This window comes from Perca fluviatilis, chromosome 3, assembly GCF_010015445.1.
Source record: "Perca fluviatilis chromosome 3, GENO_Pfluv_1.0, whole genome shotgun sequence".
NCBI lineage: Eukaryota > Metazoa > Chordata > Actinopteri > Perciformes > Percidae > Perca > Perca fluviatilis.
The window spans coordinates 4,275,010-4,294,470 of record NC_053114.1 but is presented as its reverse complement, the minus strand read 5'-3'; the positions used below and the strand labels follow the sequence as shown (position 1 = coordinate 4,294,470).

The 19,461-nt window shown below is 42.9% G+C and overlaps 1 protein-coding gene across 3 annotated transcripts in view; it reads left to right on the top strand.

The window, feature by feature from the left end:
- The window catches only part of dpy19l3 (dpy-19 like C-mannosyltransferase 3), a 68,277-nt gene that overhangs the window by 39,050 nt on the left and 9,766 nt on the right, over positions 1 to 19,461 (top strand). For all 3 annotated transcript variants that reach the window (XM_039794109.1, XM_039794107.1, XM_039794110.1), the window contains 5 exons: positions 440 to 571; positions 8,027 to 8,138; positions 10,564 to 10,620; positions 10,995 to 11,077; positions 17,121 to 17,253. In XM_039794109.1, the coding sequence (XP_039650043.1) occupies positions 440 to 571; positions 8,027 to 8,138; positions 10,564 to 10,620; positions 10,995 to 11,077; positions 17,121 to 17,253 (517 nt within the window). The remainder of the gene's footprint in view (positions 1 to 439; positions 572 to 8,026; positions 8,139 to 10,563; positions 10,621 to 10,994; positions 11,078 to 17,120; positions 17,254 to 19,461) is intronic.

Genomic DNA, 19,461 nt, shown 5'->3' with positions numbered 1-19,461 from the left:
AGCATATCAACTCGCCCACTGCTGTTGGACGGCTGGAATACTAACCTCACAGAACAAAGGGCTATTTGCCAATTCAGGAATTAATTTAATCCAGTTTACCCCACCTCACGTATGCAGAAGGGAGAGCCAGACTGGATTTGTATTCAAATGGGAGCCAGTGTCCGTCTGATTCTGTGCGGGAGGCCAAACCGGGGGAGTGACATCATTGCCCTCGGGCCTGTCTCTGTTTGTCTGCGTACTGGCTCCTGCAGACACAAACGCTTGTGGCTCTGCATCACTGCGTGTCCGCCTGTGCGCAAAACAGCTAATGAAATCTGAAATCTGAATAATATCCATTCCACCCACCTACCCTTCTGTCTCTCTTCATCGAGCGTCTGGCTGGAATGTTTTATGTATCAGTGTTGTCATTTTTCCTGCTGCCTTTTTTGTTGTTTCTCAGTCGACCTAAAGGAGGATCGGCCGAGGAGAGGAAAGGAGCCGCAGACGGGCGAGTGGTGGCTCTTCGTCCAGATGTGGCCTACAATCTGTTGCATACACTGTTCTACGGCCTCCTGGCTTTCAGCACCATGAGGTGAGCTCATGCCCATCAGTGGTGTAAATCGCAAGTTTGATAACGATATTATATTGATTCTTTGGACAACGTTATGGGTATTTGCCGCTATTTTAAAGTCTGTCACGATTCGATTTCGATTCAATTCAGGATCCTGCGATCAATATAAGACTAGGCATGGGCCGGTATGAGATTCTGACGGTATGATAACCTTTAGCAAAAATATCACGGTTTCACAGTATTGCAATGACAGCTATAAATGTATCAATTTTTTTAAAACTACTTTTTTTCCATTGAACACAAACATTTTATTTTTTAAACACACTGCACACCGGCAGAGAGAGGGATTTCTGAACTGCACTTTCTGCCCTTGACCACTCATGAAAAACAGCTCATACCTTAGGAACGGTATGGCAGTAAATGTTAGTGGTTTTGTAAGTGACTTTTTCAAACGGTGGTATACCTTGAAACCGGTAACCTGCCCATGCCTATATGAGACACTTTCATATGCCTGTTTAACACAGTTACATTTTTATCAACTCAAAAAAGCAACCAAAATATGATTGGACGATTTTATTACTGAGCTCTTCCAGGCATTTAAAAAAAGAAAAAGAAAAAAATACAATATATATATATATACAATAAAAAGAATTAATATAAAGTGGGAGGGTATGTCAGTTGGTAGAGCAAGCGCACATATATAGAGGTTAACTCCTCGACGCAGCGGCCGCGGGTTCGACTACGACCTGCGGCCCTTTGCTGCGTGTCATTCCCCCTCTGTCTCCTCTTTCATATCTTCATCTGTCCTGTGAAAATAAAGGCCTAAAAATTCCGCACAAAACAATATCTTAAAATAAAGGGGCATCTTACAGATGATATGTATTGATATTTTCACTTAGCATTGATAATATTGGATCGGGGATCAGTGAATCAATGTATCGCTACACCCCTAATGCACATGCAATTGTATCATTGATCATGTACTCTCCGATATCTTGACTCACACACATTCCCAAAGTAGTCCCATTGGTTTAGTTCCCAGGTAGGGGCTCCGCAAATGTCCTTTTCCTCGGCTTGATTCTTGATTGTGCATGCTCGTGAGCAGATGGAAGCCTGGTAAAGTGCCTCTCAAATGCTTTTCGCCAAGTGTCTGAGTGGTCCACTTCAGCCTTGATCAGGCCCCCACACCACGCACCGTCCCACAGTGGCAGACAGTCACACCGCTCACACAGCAGGGACAGGAAGAACGAAACGCAGTCGGACAACCGTCAAACCCCGTGGGTTCCGTGCTCGTAGTTAACAACACAAGAACACCATTGACTGCTTGCTAAGCCTCGTCCCCCTTCTTCGTTACTGTTGCTACACCTGTCAAGATTGCACATATGCGGGTCACAATAACGGTGGCAGATTTCCGATTAAAAGTCGTAGTGACTTTTGAAAGAATGGTTTCTTGATTCCAGGCCGGGGTAAAATAAGATGGCATCTAATTTTTGCAAAGGGGCCGTTGATTGCCAATAGCAGGTTTTATCAGCTGTTAAGCTCCCTTAATCTGTTGGGGAAAAAAACGTGTGACTCTCTTTAAAATGACGATCTTGGGAAAGTGGTCTTAAAGGTCCCATGGCATGAACATTTCACTTTATGAGTTTTTTAACATTAATATGCGTTCCCCCAGCCTGCCTATGGTCCCCCAGTGGCTAGAAATGGTGATAGGTGTAAACCGAGCCCTGGGTATCCTGCTCTGCCTTTGAGAAAATGAAAGCTCAGATGGGCCGATCTGGAATCTTCTCCTTATGAGGTCATAAGGAGCAAGGTTACCTTGTGGTGGAAGTTTTCTATGAAGCAGCAGAGTAAACAAATATCAATGATAAAAATGAAAACGAATAAAGACTGTTTGAGATTTTAAACCAAAGTCTGGTCTTTGAGCATTTATTATATTTTGCAAAATATGAGAATACAGATTCAAAGGTACATGCAGTACAACTGAATGAGCATTACTAAACTAAAATCTAAACATCACATCATCATATAGTCAAAACCTCTCTCAAGCCACCCCTCTAAATTTATCTTTTAGCCTGGCCATAGTTGAAAAGAGGACATCACCAAAAGTCAAACCATCCTCACCTTCCTCCCTGCTCTCTGTTCCCAACATTAGCCTAAACAATAGTTTATCTCAGGAGGCAGTAGGAGACATGGTTTGTGGCCTTCTCAACTTTGTCTGCTAAAAAGTTAAACAAAATGAGAAGCTAGAGTTTCTTAAACAAAACCCACTAGGCTAAGAGTTCATGGCTGCTGCTGTCCCTCTCTGGCCTTTAAGAGTCTAAGAGGAAGGAACAGCATTTTTGTGGAGGTTTAAAACAATCTTTAAGCAAATGGTTATAATCATTAATCAATAATGGTTAAAATAAAATTTGCTTTGCCCGCCCAGAGAATATGGCCCGCCCATGAGAGAGAGACATCATGGCTTTCAAACGAGCAAAGTGGCAGTTGGTCAAGGCCTCACCCCCACCCTCCACCTCCCCCCCCCACCCCCCTCTCCTCCTCAATAGCTACACACACAGAAATGGCACATCCTAAGGAAAGCTCATTGTGGGACTGGCTCTAGTGGCTGTAATTCTGCACCAAGGCTGAATTTCTGGAAATAGACTATTAGGGGACCACTAAAGTCTATATAAAAGAGACTTAAGATACAGTATTAGGGGACCACTAAGGTCTATATAAAAGAGACTTCAGATACAGTATTAGGGGACCACTAAAGTCTATATTAAAGAGACTTCAGATACAGTATTAGGGGACCACTAAGGTCTATATAAAAGAGACTTCAGATACAGTATTAGGGGACCACTAAAGTCTATATAAAAGAGACTTAAGATACAGTATTAGGGGACCACTAAGGTCTATATAAAAGAGACTTCAGATACAGTATTAGGGGACCACTAAGGCCTATATAAAAGAGACTTCAGATACAGTATTAGGGGACCACTAAGGTCTATATAAAAGAGACTTCAGATACAATATTAGGGGACCACTAAGGTCTATATAAAAGCATCCAAAGTGCACCATGTCATGGGACCTTTAAATATGCACGTAATGGCTACATTACCATGCTAAAAGACTGAGGCTAAAACCTAGCTTCCCAGACAAAAAGTCAGCATCCTCACTAGAGGATCGATACCTGAACCAAGCTCGTTGGCACCCGACGGGCCGGGCCTGGTTTGGACAGATATTTAGAAATGATGTTCGGGTTTGGGTCATGCTCAGTCACATCAGCGCGATAAGGCATTGAACATTTAAAATTTTAAAAAGCTTATTATGTAGGTGCATGCCTGTGTTAACGTGCGCTAGTTGCCCCGTGTGCGCTGATGCGCTCATCTGTTGACATTTCCGAATGCCTTCCTACAGCTGCTTGATAAAAGCGGGCTTTCCACACAAACGTATGTGTCATTCGTATGAGAAAAAAACGAGATTTGAACTGGGTCTGGCTCGGGTCGCGCTCGGACAGAAATATCTTAAAGCCTGTCGGGCTCGGGCCAGGTTCGGTTACTGCTCTATTGGACGTGGGCCGGGCTCGGACAGAACAATGCGTCCCGATCCGCACTCTAATCCTCACCAGTAGAATACATGGAAATAAAGAAAAAGCATAGTTCCTGTGTTGTAGTGCACGGATCTCTCTCCCCCTCTCTGAAATACATTTTTTTTTTTTTTTTTTTTTTTTTTTCTCTCTCCTCTCTATCTCATTATCTCTTTACTATCTCTCGGGGGGGGGGCCACACAACACTATGGGCTATTTCTCTGGCTCACCTAACTGCATCATCCATTGGCAGGTTCCCCTCTGTGGAACAACAACCACCGCTGAGGCTCCAGTTACAGATGCCAGACTCTGGCTGTGGGGCCAGAGCCCTGACACCAACGCTGGCACCTGGGCTTTACTGTTGAACAGAAAACATCGTTCTTGCGGCCGAATTTTATATCCAGCCACTTCTTTTTAATTCCCAGAATGGTTCAGCTCTCTGAGCTGCTGTGACATGCTGGCTCTTGACAAATTTGCTCTTATTGGTCACACCAGAACTATGACAACCAAACAATATTGTCTGACTGGCCTCTGAACTTCTGCAACAGCAGCCTCAATTTTCCACAGAGACTGCACTGTGTTCTCTATTATCTCCTGCGAAGCTATTTTCTCACGTGTTTCGTAAGGTTTAGATGTTAACCTACAATTTGACTTTTGAACAATCAGTATCAGTTTAACAGTTACATTTTTCATTACATTTAAAAACAAAACAAAGCAATTAAAAAGGAAAAAAAAAAAATCAATAAATACAATCTATTTCTTAACTGCTAGTTAACTTGCTAGCGCTAACTTGTAAGCTCACTGGCTGCTGAACGGCGCCCATAACAGCCAGCTATGTGGCACATGCCGCTATATCGATGATCACTGGCTGGCTAATCGACCGTCCTACACACAGAGTATGCCAGGCTGACACACAGCTGACAACCTCGCAACTAAACTTTTTCGATGCGGTGGAGACAGTCTCGGAGATAACGTTCCGTGACAGCTGCAGTCTTGTAGCTACTGGTCGCGTCGAAGCGTGCCGTCTCAGAAGCGTGGCGTCTTGCCTGCCCAACTCGCAGATTTTATTGTCTCTACAAGTACTTGAAAGAACAATCCCGTGTTTATTAACCTAGTACCTTCCAACCGGTCCCCAGATGGAGAGACTCGGCCCCCAACTCTCCTCCACTAATATTTAATACTATTGATAATACTGTGCAATTCCATTACTGTGCAATGTCTGTATACAGTGCAATATCATTACTCTCACTGTCCAATATCTATTACTCATTGAATATGATCACCACTATTGGGCAATATTCAAATAATGTGCAATAACCCACACTGCATATCTCACTCTATATAAAATATAAAATGTGTGTATGTGTGTGTGTGTGTATATATATATATATATATATATATATATATATATTTTTTTTTTATATATATTAAATATATATATTTATTATTATTATATGTATATAGCGTCTCAGAACTGTGCACCTTACCCCTTTTTTTGCACACTATTTTATCCTTGTTAGATTTATTTTATGTATATGTTGGCAATGGAAAAGGAGTTGCTCATTGCACATGTGTATAGTGACAATAAAAGGCATTCTATTATATTCCAAGCACTCCTGTAATTGAACTCCATGCCTTCTCTTTTCTGGCGTTGTCCTGATGAAAAGGATCGCGCCCGGTGGAAAATAGGAGCTTTCCACCAGAGAGGGCAGCAAAACACTGCCTTTCAACCTAGTGTAAAGTTACCCCTAAAATGTGGGAACTGATTAATATCCGTAGTCCCAATGGGAATCTCATTGGTCATGTATGGTTCAGGGGCCTCGCCAGAATTTCTGGGGATGATGTTGCTCAATCAGTCAATCAAAATCAGCCGATTACCAAAAGATGTAGCCTGTTACTGTCATGGATATTGGATACATTTGTATTTCAGCAAAGCTGTGGTTAATTGTGGAAAGTAACAGGATGAATACAAGCCTCACACGTATTAGACTTTTGGATATACGTATGTTAACAACATGTAATACATATTACCTCACTGCTAACAATTGGCTCAGAACAGTAGCAAAAGAAAAGCCGTCTGAAGTGGTACAGTGTTGCATTTACACATTGCCTTATTATTAGCTCTCTAGTGTCACACAATATGCCTTCTGGCATACAGCTTTTTTTCTTCCCATTTCACATCTATAATCTTAACAACAGCCCTCCCAGATCTGAAGGCCAACTTTAATGTGTGATTGTCAAGTGGTACTCGTAGTTCGCATCGTCGGTACATTTCGTGGGTTGAGGCGCATTTCAAGCTGCAAATATAGGCTGCCATCCGCGACATCCACCATTCATTATTGTGAAAGTGCAATTGCCTTTAACTTTAGGCTCTTTGGAAGGACTGTCAAGAAAATCACAGAGATTACAATTGGAATCATCATTTCTTTTCCCCGTATTAAAAGAAACCTGCAATTACTCAGTCCAAAAGAAAAGGGAAATATTCTCGTATCCGGTTTATTCATAGCAACATGGAGATGCAGCTTGATTTGAATTCAATTTTGAGTGTAGCCACTGGCTGGGTGACTCTGGGCATGTAAATGTTGCACATTGCGTTCTTGTGATACTCTGAGTGTATGTGGTTGGCAGGATTTGCAGTGGCGTGTGATGTACTGCACATTTTCATATAAATAGTTTATGCAATGCATTCCTGTTACAGTCGAGGGTTAATGTTCTGATTTGAATTCACACAAAAGGAACAACCTGAAAGCTTTTTATACAGCAGCAGCCAGGTAGTGCAGAAACGGACACATTTGATTTCAGCACTTCCTCTAAAATGCTGACGAAGAGCGAAAGGCCAGATATGCAGAGAGCCTTTCGCTTCTGTCAGACATCCCTTTGCATTAAAAAACTACTGAGATTTATTTCTGTGAGGCTGTACTTCTTTATGCCTCAACTCTCTCTCTTTCCCTCTTGACTCCATCTCTGTGCCTGTCAACAATTTTTCAGCTCATTTCATTCTATCAATCTTCTCTCTGCTGTTCACTCCTCTCTGTTTTTCTCATTTGTTCAGAACTGTAATTAATTTGCTTTGAATCAGAACTTAAATAATACTGCCGTCTTTTAGACACTAAATAAAGTTTAACCACAATTTTCCCCAGCATGGTAAGGCTCCACTCAACTCGACCCGCTCTTTTTTGGTTTTTGATTAGTAAAAGTTGTGGATACTTTTTTGGGTACCACCTGGGTCGAGGTTTCCAGCGTGGTGAGCCGTTACTAGAAGGTGGAGTTAAACACTGCAGGCCAGTGATTGGCCAGAGGGAATCGTCCTGAAACATCCTGCACAAACCTGCCATTTTTAAATAGCCATGCTGCCACCAATAGCCTCCGCAAACTTTGCATTCACTTGCCCCAGATTTAAAAAATATGGCAGCCAGCAAGACTAGTCCGCAAACTGTGCAATCGATGAAGTGTAGACATCATTGCGTGAATTGATCCGGTGAGTGTCGCGTTGAAGATAATCGATCAGCATCCGATCAGCAGAATCCCACCTACACTGAGCGGGTGCTATCCGCAGTGTGAAAAGGAATTGAGAAAAACACCTGGTACCAAAAAGTGATTTGAGGCGAACCGTGCAGCAGAAATGTGAGGCACAAGTCGTCCACTAAACTAAAGACAATAGGGCTGTCTTGTTTGAATTTAATGTTCTTTACTGGCTTGAGGGAACATCCTCAGGTACAAGCATCAAAATAAGAGCAGCATTTCTACTTACTGTATAATCTGTCTGTCCTTGCACACACACACACACACACACACACACACACCAGCATAACATTAATTTGCAACTTTACCAACACAGAAAATGTATATTATGTGAAGATTTAACCAAGACTGCTTGATCTTGCCCCTGTCTCCCTCTCTCTACCCAGGATGAAGTATATATGGACCGGCCATATGTGTGCAGTCGCGGCCTACGGTGTGTGTGGGAAGGAGTTGTGGACTATGCTTCTCAACACTCTCAGCTGCAGTAGTAAAGTTCTGGTACGAGCTACCAACAACTGCCCTTCCAGCTCTCAACATCTGTTTACACTGTTCTCTTTTTCTTTGATATAAAATGAGTGATAGTTGACTTTTAAAACTATGTTCACTATACAGGATGTTAGTTGTTTTATTACACACATTTTAAAGCTGCACTAATCAATATTTTTTGTATTATCAATGGATGAAATGGTTGTGTGTAATGGGGAAGCTCTTGCTGATCGTGTAGAACATCAACTGGCTGCCTGGTTATCGCAGCTTTAAAGGGGACATATGCTAATTTGTGTCTTGCGCCAGGAACACACCGCACACTGAAGCGCCGCGAATAGCCGTTAAAACCTAGATTCGTGCCTGATCGTGCGCCTGGCTGTTCATACCAGACACGCAGTTCTCCGCGACGGTCACAAAGCGATCCTTCTCCTCTCCACACAGCTCTCTCCCTCTCTTTCTGTCTCTCTCTCTCTCCAAGTGTGTGTGTCACTCTGTCCGTCTGACGGTCTCTCCCCGTGTGCCTAATCCCGTGTCACTGTAGACACAGCTGAGATGTCAAGACAGTCAAAATCACACATAAACCTGTTTAAACCTTCACGGCGCTTCAGTGTGCGGTGTATTTCTGGCGTTGCTGTTCAAAAACACTTTTTTTCATACTGTCTGTCGGAATATACTCTACCGGTCAAAAGTTTGGGGTCACTTAGAAATTTCCATTCCACTCCATTATGGACAGAATACCAGCTGAGATCAGTTGCGTTGTTTTTTTTTAACCAGGGTAGCAGTTTTCATATTACATTAATTGCAAAAGGGTTCTCCAATGTTTTCTCAGTTAGCCTTTTAAAATGATATCAGATTAGTAAACAGAATGTACCTTTGGAACAGTGGATGAATGGTTGCTGATAATGGGCAATAGATATTTCATTAGAGATCAGCCACTTCTTTCTACTACAGTCGAGAACCCTTTTGCAATTCTGTAAGCACATAATGTAATATGAAAACTGCTGCCCTGATTAAAAAAACAACGAACTGATCTCAGCTGGTGTTCTGTCCAAAATGGAGTGGAATGGAAATTTCTAAGTGACCCCAAACTTTTGACCGGTAACGTACCTGTATATTGTTAGCCTGGGTGCCAGCCGAACTTAGCCCTGCCCACAACATTTAAGGTCGGGAAGTTCGGTCTGGGCTTGATCCGTTGTGGGGCAACTATGCTCGAACCAGAGCTGTTCAGACCAATCAAATTGTCAGGGCGGGCTTTATACGATGATGGACAGATGATCAACCGTAACGGAATCAACCACGTCACCAAAGAGCGCTTGGGTTGAATTTGTTTACAACTCTATTGCTCTGATTGGTTGTAGGTCTATCCAGTTGAGTGCAGAGGCATTTTCTTTCCTGGTTCAGTTGAAACACGCCCCAGTGGAACAGTATCGGACTCCTATTCTGACTAGAATCCGAGTATGACGACATCAGGCTAGTACATTGTTACAACTGTCTGAAACTGCACTTGAAACTAGCGCCTGTCTCTTTAAGCACCTAAATCATGTCAAGTGTATAGCTTGGCCAACTATGTTTTCACTTTCCCTGATCCAGTGGAAGCATTCCCTATTGAAAATGATCAAATAATAACTGGGGCTGGGTATCATTTATTTCATTACAAACACGACGTCTGTGTTTTAGTGTCAATAATTTTTACAGTAGCTTAGTTTCAGGAATACACCTTTAGCTATAAAACCCTGCTTTTATTTAACAAAATACACCAAAACACCTTAGAGTTAAGAAGTAAGTAAGTAAGTGTTATTCCTATAGAACCTTTTAGAGTATCCGTGTGTTAACAGAAGCAGTCTTATATGAACTTTGCCTAAATAAAATGCAGTCTGAAACAAGTGATTGTTCAGATCAGGAAATATCTGATCAAAGAATAAGTTAGAATCGGAGCATGCATTAAATGCCAACTTCTGATACCGGACACCTTTTTATAGTCAATACTGACATTTTGGTCCGTGCGCAGAAAGCATTGAGGTTTGATACCCAGGTCTAGTGACAACCAACATGATGTCCTTCACCAGTCTCCATAGACATTGATCTCTAACTTTTACAACACCGTTGTGAGACACTATCGAAAGATGTATTATGTCCCCCTTTTCTATGATTTGCTGGTTGGACGTGAATGTGAACCATTTTGCTGCCTAATGACCAGTTACATTTGAGTCCCCAGCCTGCACTCTGGCCTGGTGATAACATTGCCAGTGAGGCCACTAGGTGTCAGTGTGGTCATAACATGACAACAGCATTGGATCAGATAGTGAAGTGATACTTGTCGGTTATCTCATTCTGCGCTTGTCTTCATTTTGAGATGTATCTCTGTCTGACTCTCACTTTCTCGGTTATATTCTTTCATTTCAGTTCATTATAGCTGTTTCTTTCTCTCGTTTTGCAGTTAAGGCTTGTCAGACATGCAGTCCCACTGTTGATGATCGGTTGCCTGTATTATAAGGTATGCCATTTTCTCACTGGTTTATGTTCATCACTGTGTTGTTGGTCTCAATACGTGACTGTTTGTAAAATAAAAAAAAATAAAAAATACAACTGCGCGCAGCGATATGAGAAAAGGAGAATACCTGAAAATGGAAGTTGCGGAAAAAAATGATAACGGCAATTGGATCATAACAGGACACCAAAAATGATTGCTTCCCTATTATTTATTTAGCAGTTGGAGGAGTCTAAATGGCTGTCGCATACACACGGTTATATTCAGTGCAGTAATGAGATGTTATTTGAAATATATCACTAGGTTTCATACTTTGCTTTACGGTCTTAATAAAAGCTAACAGGGTTTTCCATCACTTGTCTCTGTCTGTTTCCCTCTAGTTCTGGCCTAAACTGATGGAGGAGCTATCAGAACTGAGGGAGTTTTACGATCCAGACACTGTGGAGCTCATGACCTGGATTAGGTACACACATAAACACACACACACACACACGCAAATCTAGAGCACACATTAAATTGAAGCAAATCTGATTAGCTTGTTTCCGCAGATCCAGCTTCACTTTGCCTGATGTCCTTGATGTGTGTGTGTGTGTGTGTGTGTGTGTGTGTGTGTGTGTGTGTGTGTGTGTGTGTGTGTGTGTGTGTGTGTGTGTGTGTGTGTGAGCATGTGCATCAGCACTTGTTTGCGGGGGGAGTCTGGTCGATGAGTGACGAGAGCCGATGGGTCTCATGAATAAGACTTGGGGGGTGCTGGAAAGGACCCAGCTGTTGTCAGAGCTGCACCCACCTCGGGCTCTCCGAGGCCGGGATTTCGATCAAGAGCGTCCCCATGATGGGATCAGAGATGGAGCTGTGATTTGGAATGGCTCTGTACTGTACTGTACTGTACTGTGTGTGTGTGTGTGTGTGTGTGTGTGTGTGTGTGTGTGTGTGTGTGTGTGTGTGTGTGTGTGTGTGTGTGTGTGTGTGTGTGTGTGTGTGTGTGTGTGTGTCTGGATGTGGGGCGTGGGGTTTAGCACCATGTAACTACGCAAACATAATGTCTGGCCAAGGACACATCACACACAGTTTCTTCTTGTCACTTTACGTATACTCTATTCAGACCAGCACAGTGAAGTGTGTTAAACTTGAATTGGTTGATGCTGTGATTGGATTGGGATGACACTGAGTGGACCAGATGACATTTTTTTTTAATGGCCAATTTGAGTCTAATCCTATTAGACAGATAGTGGGATGACAGAGAGAGAGAGAGAGAGAGAGATGGATAGTTTAACAGAGGAGGAGACGTTGGGATTTTGAATGTATTTGTGTGTGTGACATGGGTTCCCTTTCCCTCCGGAGCTAATCCCATTAGGTTCTAAGGATTAGGGGCTGCCTGGTGATACCTTGGTTGGGGATGAGAGCAGGGCGGAGCGCTAATCTTCTTGCTGCTGCGCTAATTACATTCCAGATGTAAGTATTAAGATGGAGAAGGGGCCTCGTGTTAGGCTGTATTCTCCAGCGGACTGAGGCCGAAGGCTATTTCGTTTTTACATGGACATATCATGGGAGATTCTCAAACTGTGGCATAATGAGGGGCCGTACATGCATATAGAAGAGAGTATATTTCTGGGCCAGCTAGTGTATTTATGTAAAGCTGTCAGGGACTTATTTTTGGTAATTCTAGCTGCAGGGGATGTGCTGCATGTATGAATCATGTACGACAAATAAAGGTTGCCGAAAACGATTTAATGTGGCCTGTTGTTGAAACCAGAAGAGAAATACTGATGCAGAGGGATCTTTATCTGTTTTGCTGTGTATACATGTCCTTTACAAGAATACAAAGTTCAGAAAAATCCCTCTAATTTTCCCAATTCTTATTTCCACAAAGAGTATCTGAAAACAGGATCAAGATTAGGTTTAGGAAGGGATAAAGACATTAGTTTAAAAAATGGATTTAGAGATGAGATTAGGATTAGATTAGAGGTAAGAAGGCTTTCACAATAGCTAATGATACGTGTCTTCGGCCCTCATGAGTATATAAATATGTTTGTTAGACAGGTTGATGAGGAGATTATCCTAACGCCCAGGGGAATCGCTCATGAGTCATGACCCTGGACTTCCCCGGTTTGAAGAACTAAGGTCGTAGGTTAACTTGATAATGGTCCATCTGTGCTTTGCGCCACCATAATTCACAAGTTGCCCCTGTTGATAACAGCAGTGGCTCCACAGTTCAGCTGTAGGCTGATACTCCTTTTCTAAATGGACAGTCGATAAATCCATAGCAATGCCTGGTCCTTCCACTGCCTCCAACTCTGAGTTATAGTTGTGAGTGTGCAGTTTTTTAAAGTCACCAATATTGCTTCTGTCTGAGCCATGTGCTCTGCCTCTCTACCCATACCCCATTCTATATCTTCACTTTTTTTTTTATCCAGACTTTGTGTTGTTTTGCGATGTCAATCAAGGAAGGCTTATAAAATGAAAAGGAGCACTGATTAGCAGCAGCTTCACCACTCCGCTCTCTGACATCTGAACTCGTTGCCGGGCTGTGAGGAGTTCAAGGCAGTGCAAGTGTTACATGTGCAGCATAGAGAGGAGCCCGGCTTCATCTCAGGCGCCTGTGTAATACAAACAGCTGCTTCTCAGACTATCATGGCTCACAGATAAACCACAGTCCAAACCCAGCGCTGTCATTTCACGGCACACTACGGAGCACTGCAGGCTGTGGCTGGAATAGGGAACAAAGCTCACGTGTCACATTTCACAGTACAGATAAGAGTCAGGAGTGGGTTTTATTGCACTTTGAATATTACAGTTGGGAAGTAAAAATTGGAGCCTATTTGTAATATTTGTTTGGCATTCATTGGCACGTTAAAGAGCCAGAAATATAGCAGTCAATCAATTTCTCCCTCGCTTTCGTCTCTTGGTTTCTCCCACTAAACTAGCACTCGTCATACAGATTTCACCAAATACACAGGTCATCCGACAATACCAGTCTGTGTGAATCTGTAATCTCAGTAGTCAAGGACCGCCCCTTTCCTCCTCTGGCTGGAGATATACAGCCTGTGGTCGAGAATTATGAAGGCTGCAGTGGAAATTATTAATGAGAGCTTTGACAGCAGTTTTGCTGCAAATTCAGGAGGCTCAGTGGCGAGCTACTCACCATGGAGACCCATTCAGAGAAGAAACGGGCTCAAATGAAAAAGTCTGCATATTTTAGTCAAAACACTGACTTTGTTTATCGCTGACTTTTTTTAAGTTCTCACTCTTAAACACGAGTCGGTGCCTTCTAAAAGAGCAATATGACTGTTCCAAAAACTGACTTGGCATACATTTTTGGATAGTAATGGACTCCCAACATTCACAACAAACGTAGTAAGTTAAACAATTAAAATTGCGATTTGACAGAAATATACTGTACATTTCTTTTACCACCCATCAAGGGATAAAATAATCTCTTCTATTCATCTTTCAAAAGTGTGTGAGTGTGTGCGACAACTGTGTAGCTAGCTAGCTAGCTTAAAGGTGCTGTGGGTAGGATTGTGAAGATCCAGGACTTTGCCAAAAAATTTGAACATGGACAACTTCTCAGTCCCTTGTCCCCTTTCTGCTAAAGCCCAAAACGGTCCCCCACAAGGGAGAATGAATGTGTGTGCATGAGCAGTGATTGTCACGCAGTTAGACACCCCCCCCCGGCCCTAATTGGTGCATCTGAACAGGGAGTGGTGGATTTTTGCACATCGCACTACAGGCTGTAGGTGGTGCCAGAGGAGCCTGCTTCGTGTAGTTCTACTGGACTGTAGTTCTACTGAAACTGACATAGGGTCAGTTTCAGCAAATATGACAGAAAGTTAGTTTGATAAGTCTTACCTACTGCACCTTTTACTAAAAACACTGGCAGCTGAACACACTGAACACCCAGCAAATGGTGCTCATCACTCCCCCCCCCACCTCCCACCCCACTCCGACTTGTTTAGTAGATTTGTCTCATTGTATACATTTGTCTGTCTAATTAAAACAAATGAATGTATCCATTCTTGGGAAATATGTGCCACCATTCATTTGTATATCCATCCTTCTGTAAGAATCCATTTTTCGGCTCCCTCTGTGAAACTCTATCCTCACCATTTTTTGCATCCTCTGCTCTCGCTTTGTCTCGCTCTTTGACTCACTCTCTCTTGCTCCCTTAAATGTCTTCCTGTCATCCTGCTCCTTGTCGTGTTTTAAGTTGTCTAAATTAGCAGCATTTGGCCTCATCCGTAAACGGTGAAAGTGCAGCTCTGTGGTGTGTGTGTGTGTGTGTGCATGTGTGTGTGTGTGTCTGTGCGTGTGTCTTCCATGAAATTCTAACTCCAAGGCAGTTCAGAGAGCCAGCCAGACGGAGAGTGAGATGTCCTTGGTCGAACTACACACCTCTCAATCAGTAGCGAGACTCCATGGCTTGGCTCATTTAGAAGACCTCTCCCAATCACTTTCTCAATCTCACTATTAGTCGTCATCACCAGTTCCTCCCAGTACCATGTAACTGTGTGTGTGTGTGTGTGTGCGTGTGCGGTTGGAGTGCTCTTTGAAGGTGGGAGTGACTAAAATAATAATCAGAAAAGCTACTCAGACATGTCACATCACTGACACACACAGGGGGTTTCAGTTATCATTAATAGTTAGAATGGTTCAAGTTGGGTAAAGCTGTGCTGGGAATGATTGTGGGGTTACCAAACACCATGTATCAGACCACTACTAAAGGTGTAAATCATTTGGACTCGGATATTCCGGTTACCTGTGAATATATTTTACTACATGTTTTACTACTGTGGTGATGGCTCAGCTTCTCCACATCACTGAAAACGGTGCTAGAGAAGAGGCCTTGCCACTGAGCCTGGATTAACACACAAACGGTTCACACACTGTACCGTTGAATGACAATGAGAATCCTGGATCAGAGCGAACGGTACTCTACGTGCTAAAGGAGCTGCGGGCGAAAGGAGCAGCTGGGACTGCTGCTGGCGGTGAGAGGAAGAAAAGGGGGAGGCTGGCCTTTTATACTGTGAAAAGACTGACAGAAGCTCATAAAAGCTGATACACATTTGAAAAAGCTTGTAAACACTGCACAAACTCACGAGTTAGTGTTAGCAAGCATCATCTCTGCAGATGCAGTAGCTGATGTGTAGGCGGATGCTCATAAGCCACAAAGAAGAAGACAAAATGTTTTAGCGGTATACTTACAGTTTGGGGTTCTGAATCCACAGACAGACACAATCAAGTCGGAACTGGAACTTTTTCTTGCTTAAAAAATGGACCAAGCACCCAACTTGCATATGTTGCTCAGAGCTTTGTCGTTTCGTGGCTTTGATTGGTTGTAGGTCTACCAATCTTTGCTGCATGTCCACCCCTCTCTTCCCTTCCCTGTCTAAGCTGTCCTATCAAATAAAGGCCTAAAATGCCTCAAAAAAGAATCCGTATTTGGCGCCAGTGTATTCATTCTCGTATCACACGAAGAAGGACAACGATATACAGTATTGCCTTATCGATATTTTTTCCCACTCATTTCTCCAATCAGCTGTTGGATAAACAGAAATGGTCTGCCAGTCATCCTGTAACATAATAGTTACACCTGAGCATCAAAGTGTGCAGTATTCTCATCCTAATTCAATCCTAGCACTATCCTGTGTGTGTGTGTCTGTGTCTGTGAATATGTTTTACTACAACATGTTTTTGTGTGTTTGTCTGTGTCTGTGTTGTCATAATAGAGGCCAGTAAAGGTCAAGTTTGGTTAACACACACCGATTAACCTGCACGCCACGATGTCAGGCAACTTCTTAACACGCCAACCCCTCACATGGTTGGTCCTTGTGCCTTCAGTCAGTTCTGTGCCACAGTAGCTGCACAGCTTTTGTCATCTGTTGGTAATTTAACACAAATAATAATGTTGTGCGGTCCTGATGTAGATAGCCGCTGTCCTTGAAGCAACATCTGTGAAAGAACCTTTTAAATTCCGTCAATACGACCCAATTATTGCTGCAAATGCAGAAAAAAAGTGTGGGAAAAAAGAATTTGGACTTAATAACAAAGCAAATCAAAAAATTCAATCAAAATTTTTGGATGACTGAATGCACCTTTGAATACCCTTTTTCATCTCCTTCAAACCACAGAAATATCTTTCGGCAAAGATATATTTTCCTCTGCGACTTGTTTTAACCTCACTAACAAAGCTCTAAAACCTACTGGTTCGTCAGAAGATTTGTAATGTATGTGTAATCCAAATGTTTGTTTGTTCTAAAGACTATTTTTGGGGGATTTTCCCTTTATTCGATAGTGACAGTGGATAGACAGGAAAGGTGGGAAAGAGATGGGAGACGACACGCAGCAAAGGGCCGCGGGTCAGACTCAAACCCAGGCCGCTGCAAAGGACTCAGCCTACATGGGGCGCACGCTCTTACTGGGTGAGCTAGAGGTCGCCCCAATCCAAATATTTCTAAGCGGTGACTGACGTGTCCTTCGCTCTCCCTTCTCTCTTTGTTTGCCCACAGCACAAAGACCCCTAAGCGGGCTGTGTTTGCAGGCAGCATGCAGCTGCTGGCTGGCATCAAGCTGTGCACAGGCAGAGTTCTCACCAACCACCCCCATTATGAAGATAAAGACCTGCGGGAGAGGACCAAACAGGTACTGTAGGCTGCTCTATACTGTCAAACATACACACGGCTGTGGAAGCTGCCCGAGGGGCTGCAAGATAGCACAACACAATACATGGAAAAATGTCAACTTTAAAGTAAATAGTTGGGAATTGGTTGTTTATTGAACGCATTTGGATGAGACAATGTATGTTTGTTGTATGTTTATTGTATTGACGTGCAATGTGTTGCCATTTTTTGTTCTCTTGACTGCCAGAGACGAATTTCTCCAATAGGAGACAATGAAGGCTTAACTTATCGTAATTACAGTGTCAGTCATACAAGTGAGTCATGCTGATTTAAATGCTTGTTTGTGAATGTATTAGCTTTGAGAGAGTTAATAGTCATAACTTCAATATGTTGTGTGTGCGTGGGGAGGGTTGGGGTGTGGTTTGTGTTTATGGTTGTAGAGTGTGCATTGTTGTTGGTACGTGTTAATATGCGATGCCGGAGTTGTGTAGCTTAGAGTCTAGTCTCGCATTGCCAGACCTTCCTCCACAGCACTGCGGAGGATGGTCTGGCAAGTCCACACAGCATTCCCGGGATGGGAGAAAAAACGTGCTCTGGTTTATTGGAATTTCTTTAAACCAATCACAATCGTCTTGGGCGGCGCTAAGCACCGGACAGAGCCACGGTGCCTCTGCAAAATAGCCTCGGGAAGGAACTTGTTTTGGTGGAGCGTGTGTACGTTCAAAAGTTGTTTTAGTTGTGCAACAGAAAACTCAGATTGGACAGATAGTCTAGCTAGCTGTCTGGTTTACCCTGCAGAGATCTGAGGAGCAGTTTAGAACGCAACACAAAGAAAGCAGAAGGTGACGTACATCGACCGAAAAGAGGGACATCTGGCGGAATTTCCGGCGCCACCTGAACAATCCCGGAAGTGGAACGTTGTGTGTATAGACTACGAAGAGTCTAACTGAAGGAGTCTGTCAATTAGTACACATACATTTTGGGAGGGTGAAGGTTCACCTCTCCGCCATAATATTTGTTAAATGGCCACCCTGTGTTGTAAGTGAGTAAGGTGTTTCTATCTCTTGCCTGCAATCCAATGGACAAGTCTCCTAACTGGCGACTGATGTGTGACAGCTCTGACTGCCAAAGTTTCTCCGGTCTCTATATTCATGGCCGCAGTGGAACTCAGAAGAACCACACATTTGCACTCAAGTTGAAACATTTTCAGCTCCAGCAGTTGTACTCCTCTGTCTCCACCTAAATGTTAGATGCCCAGAGCGAATATTATTGTTTGACTCCGTTCTTGTATTTCTATTGACTTTGTTGCAAATATGCTGCGTCTGAATATCACTTTGTTCTGCAAAATGCAATTGAACAGCAGCACTCGCCACTTTCTTTTTCTTCTTTTTTTTTTAAGTTGTGGTTTGAGCCCAGCTTAGGTCTTAAGAGATTCATCCAACATCTGTTCTCTATATTCACAAGAACATTTAAATTCTTCAGTTTAGGAAAACAAGCTAATTTATTCATTCATCTGAGCATATATAATTCACATTTTGCAACAAAGTCTTGTCCAAACAAAAACACACAAAAAAAGGAACAGTGAAACTGAAAACCGAAAAGTCTGACTTACTGTATGTTAATTCAGTGGGCCCCAAACTTTTTTACGTGAAGGAGCCCTAAACTGACACAAATTAGACCACGGCACCCATTTAATAAAATGTTGTCCCATGATCCCCAACTGATAGTAATTTGCTTCTAGATGTTTTATTATTATTAACAACCTGCATGACCTGTATCAGGACAGGTCCTTAAAGTTATTGTCTGTAAGATTTTCATCTAGTTAATTGTCTAGAAAGTTCCTATCTATCAAAAGTGAGTTAAAACAATGGTGATTGAGCATATGACCCACTGATGAATGCTTGTATTTGCTGCTTTTTCAAGTAATACAGTCTGAGAAAGCGTCTGTGGCGACTTTTCCGCCCTAAATTCAAATTCAGCAGCGGTTGGTCTCTCCCCCCGAGCTTGGCAATGCGGTTAATGCTGCGTTCCATTGTACTCGGAAATCGTACACTTCCGATGAGGAAAGCCCACAGAGAGCTTCGGGGATAGGACCGCCACTTGCCATCTCGGACCTGCTCACTCCCTACCCCGGGCTTTGGGCCAGCCCGTGCCGTACCTGTGGTGTGATCTATAATATTGTTAGACTGCCAGGGCACTAGGGGGCAGTATAGGCTATCACAGGGGATAT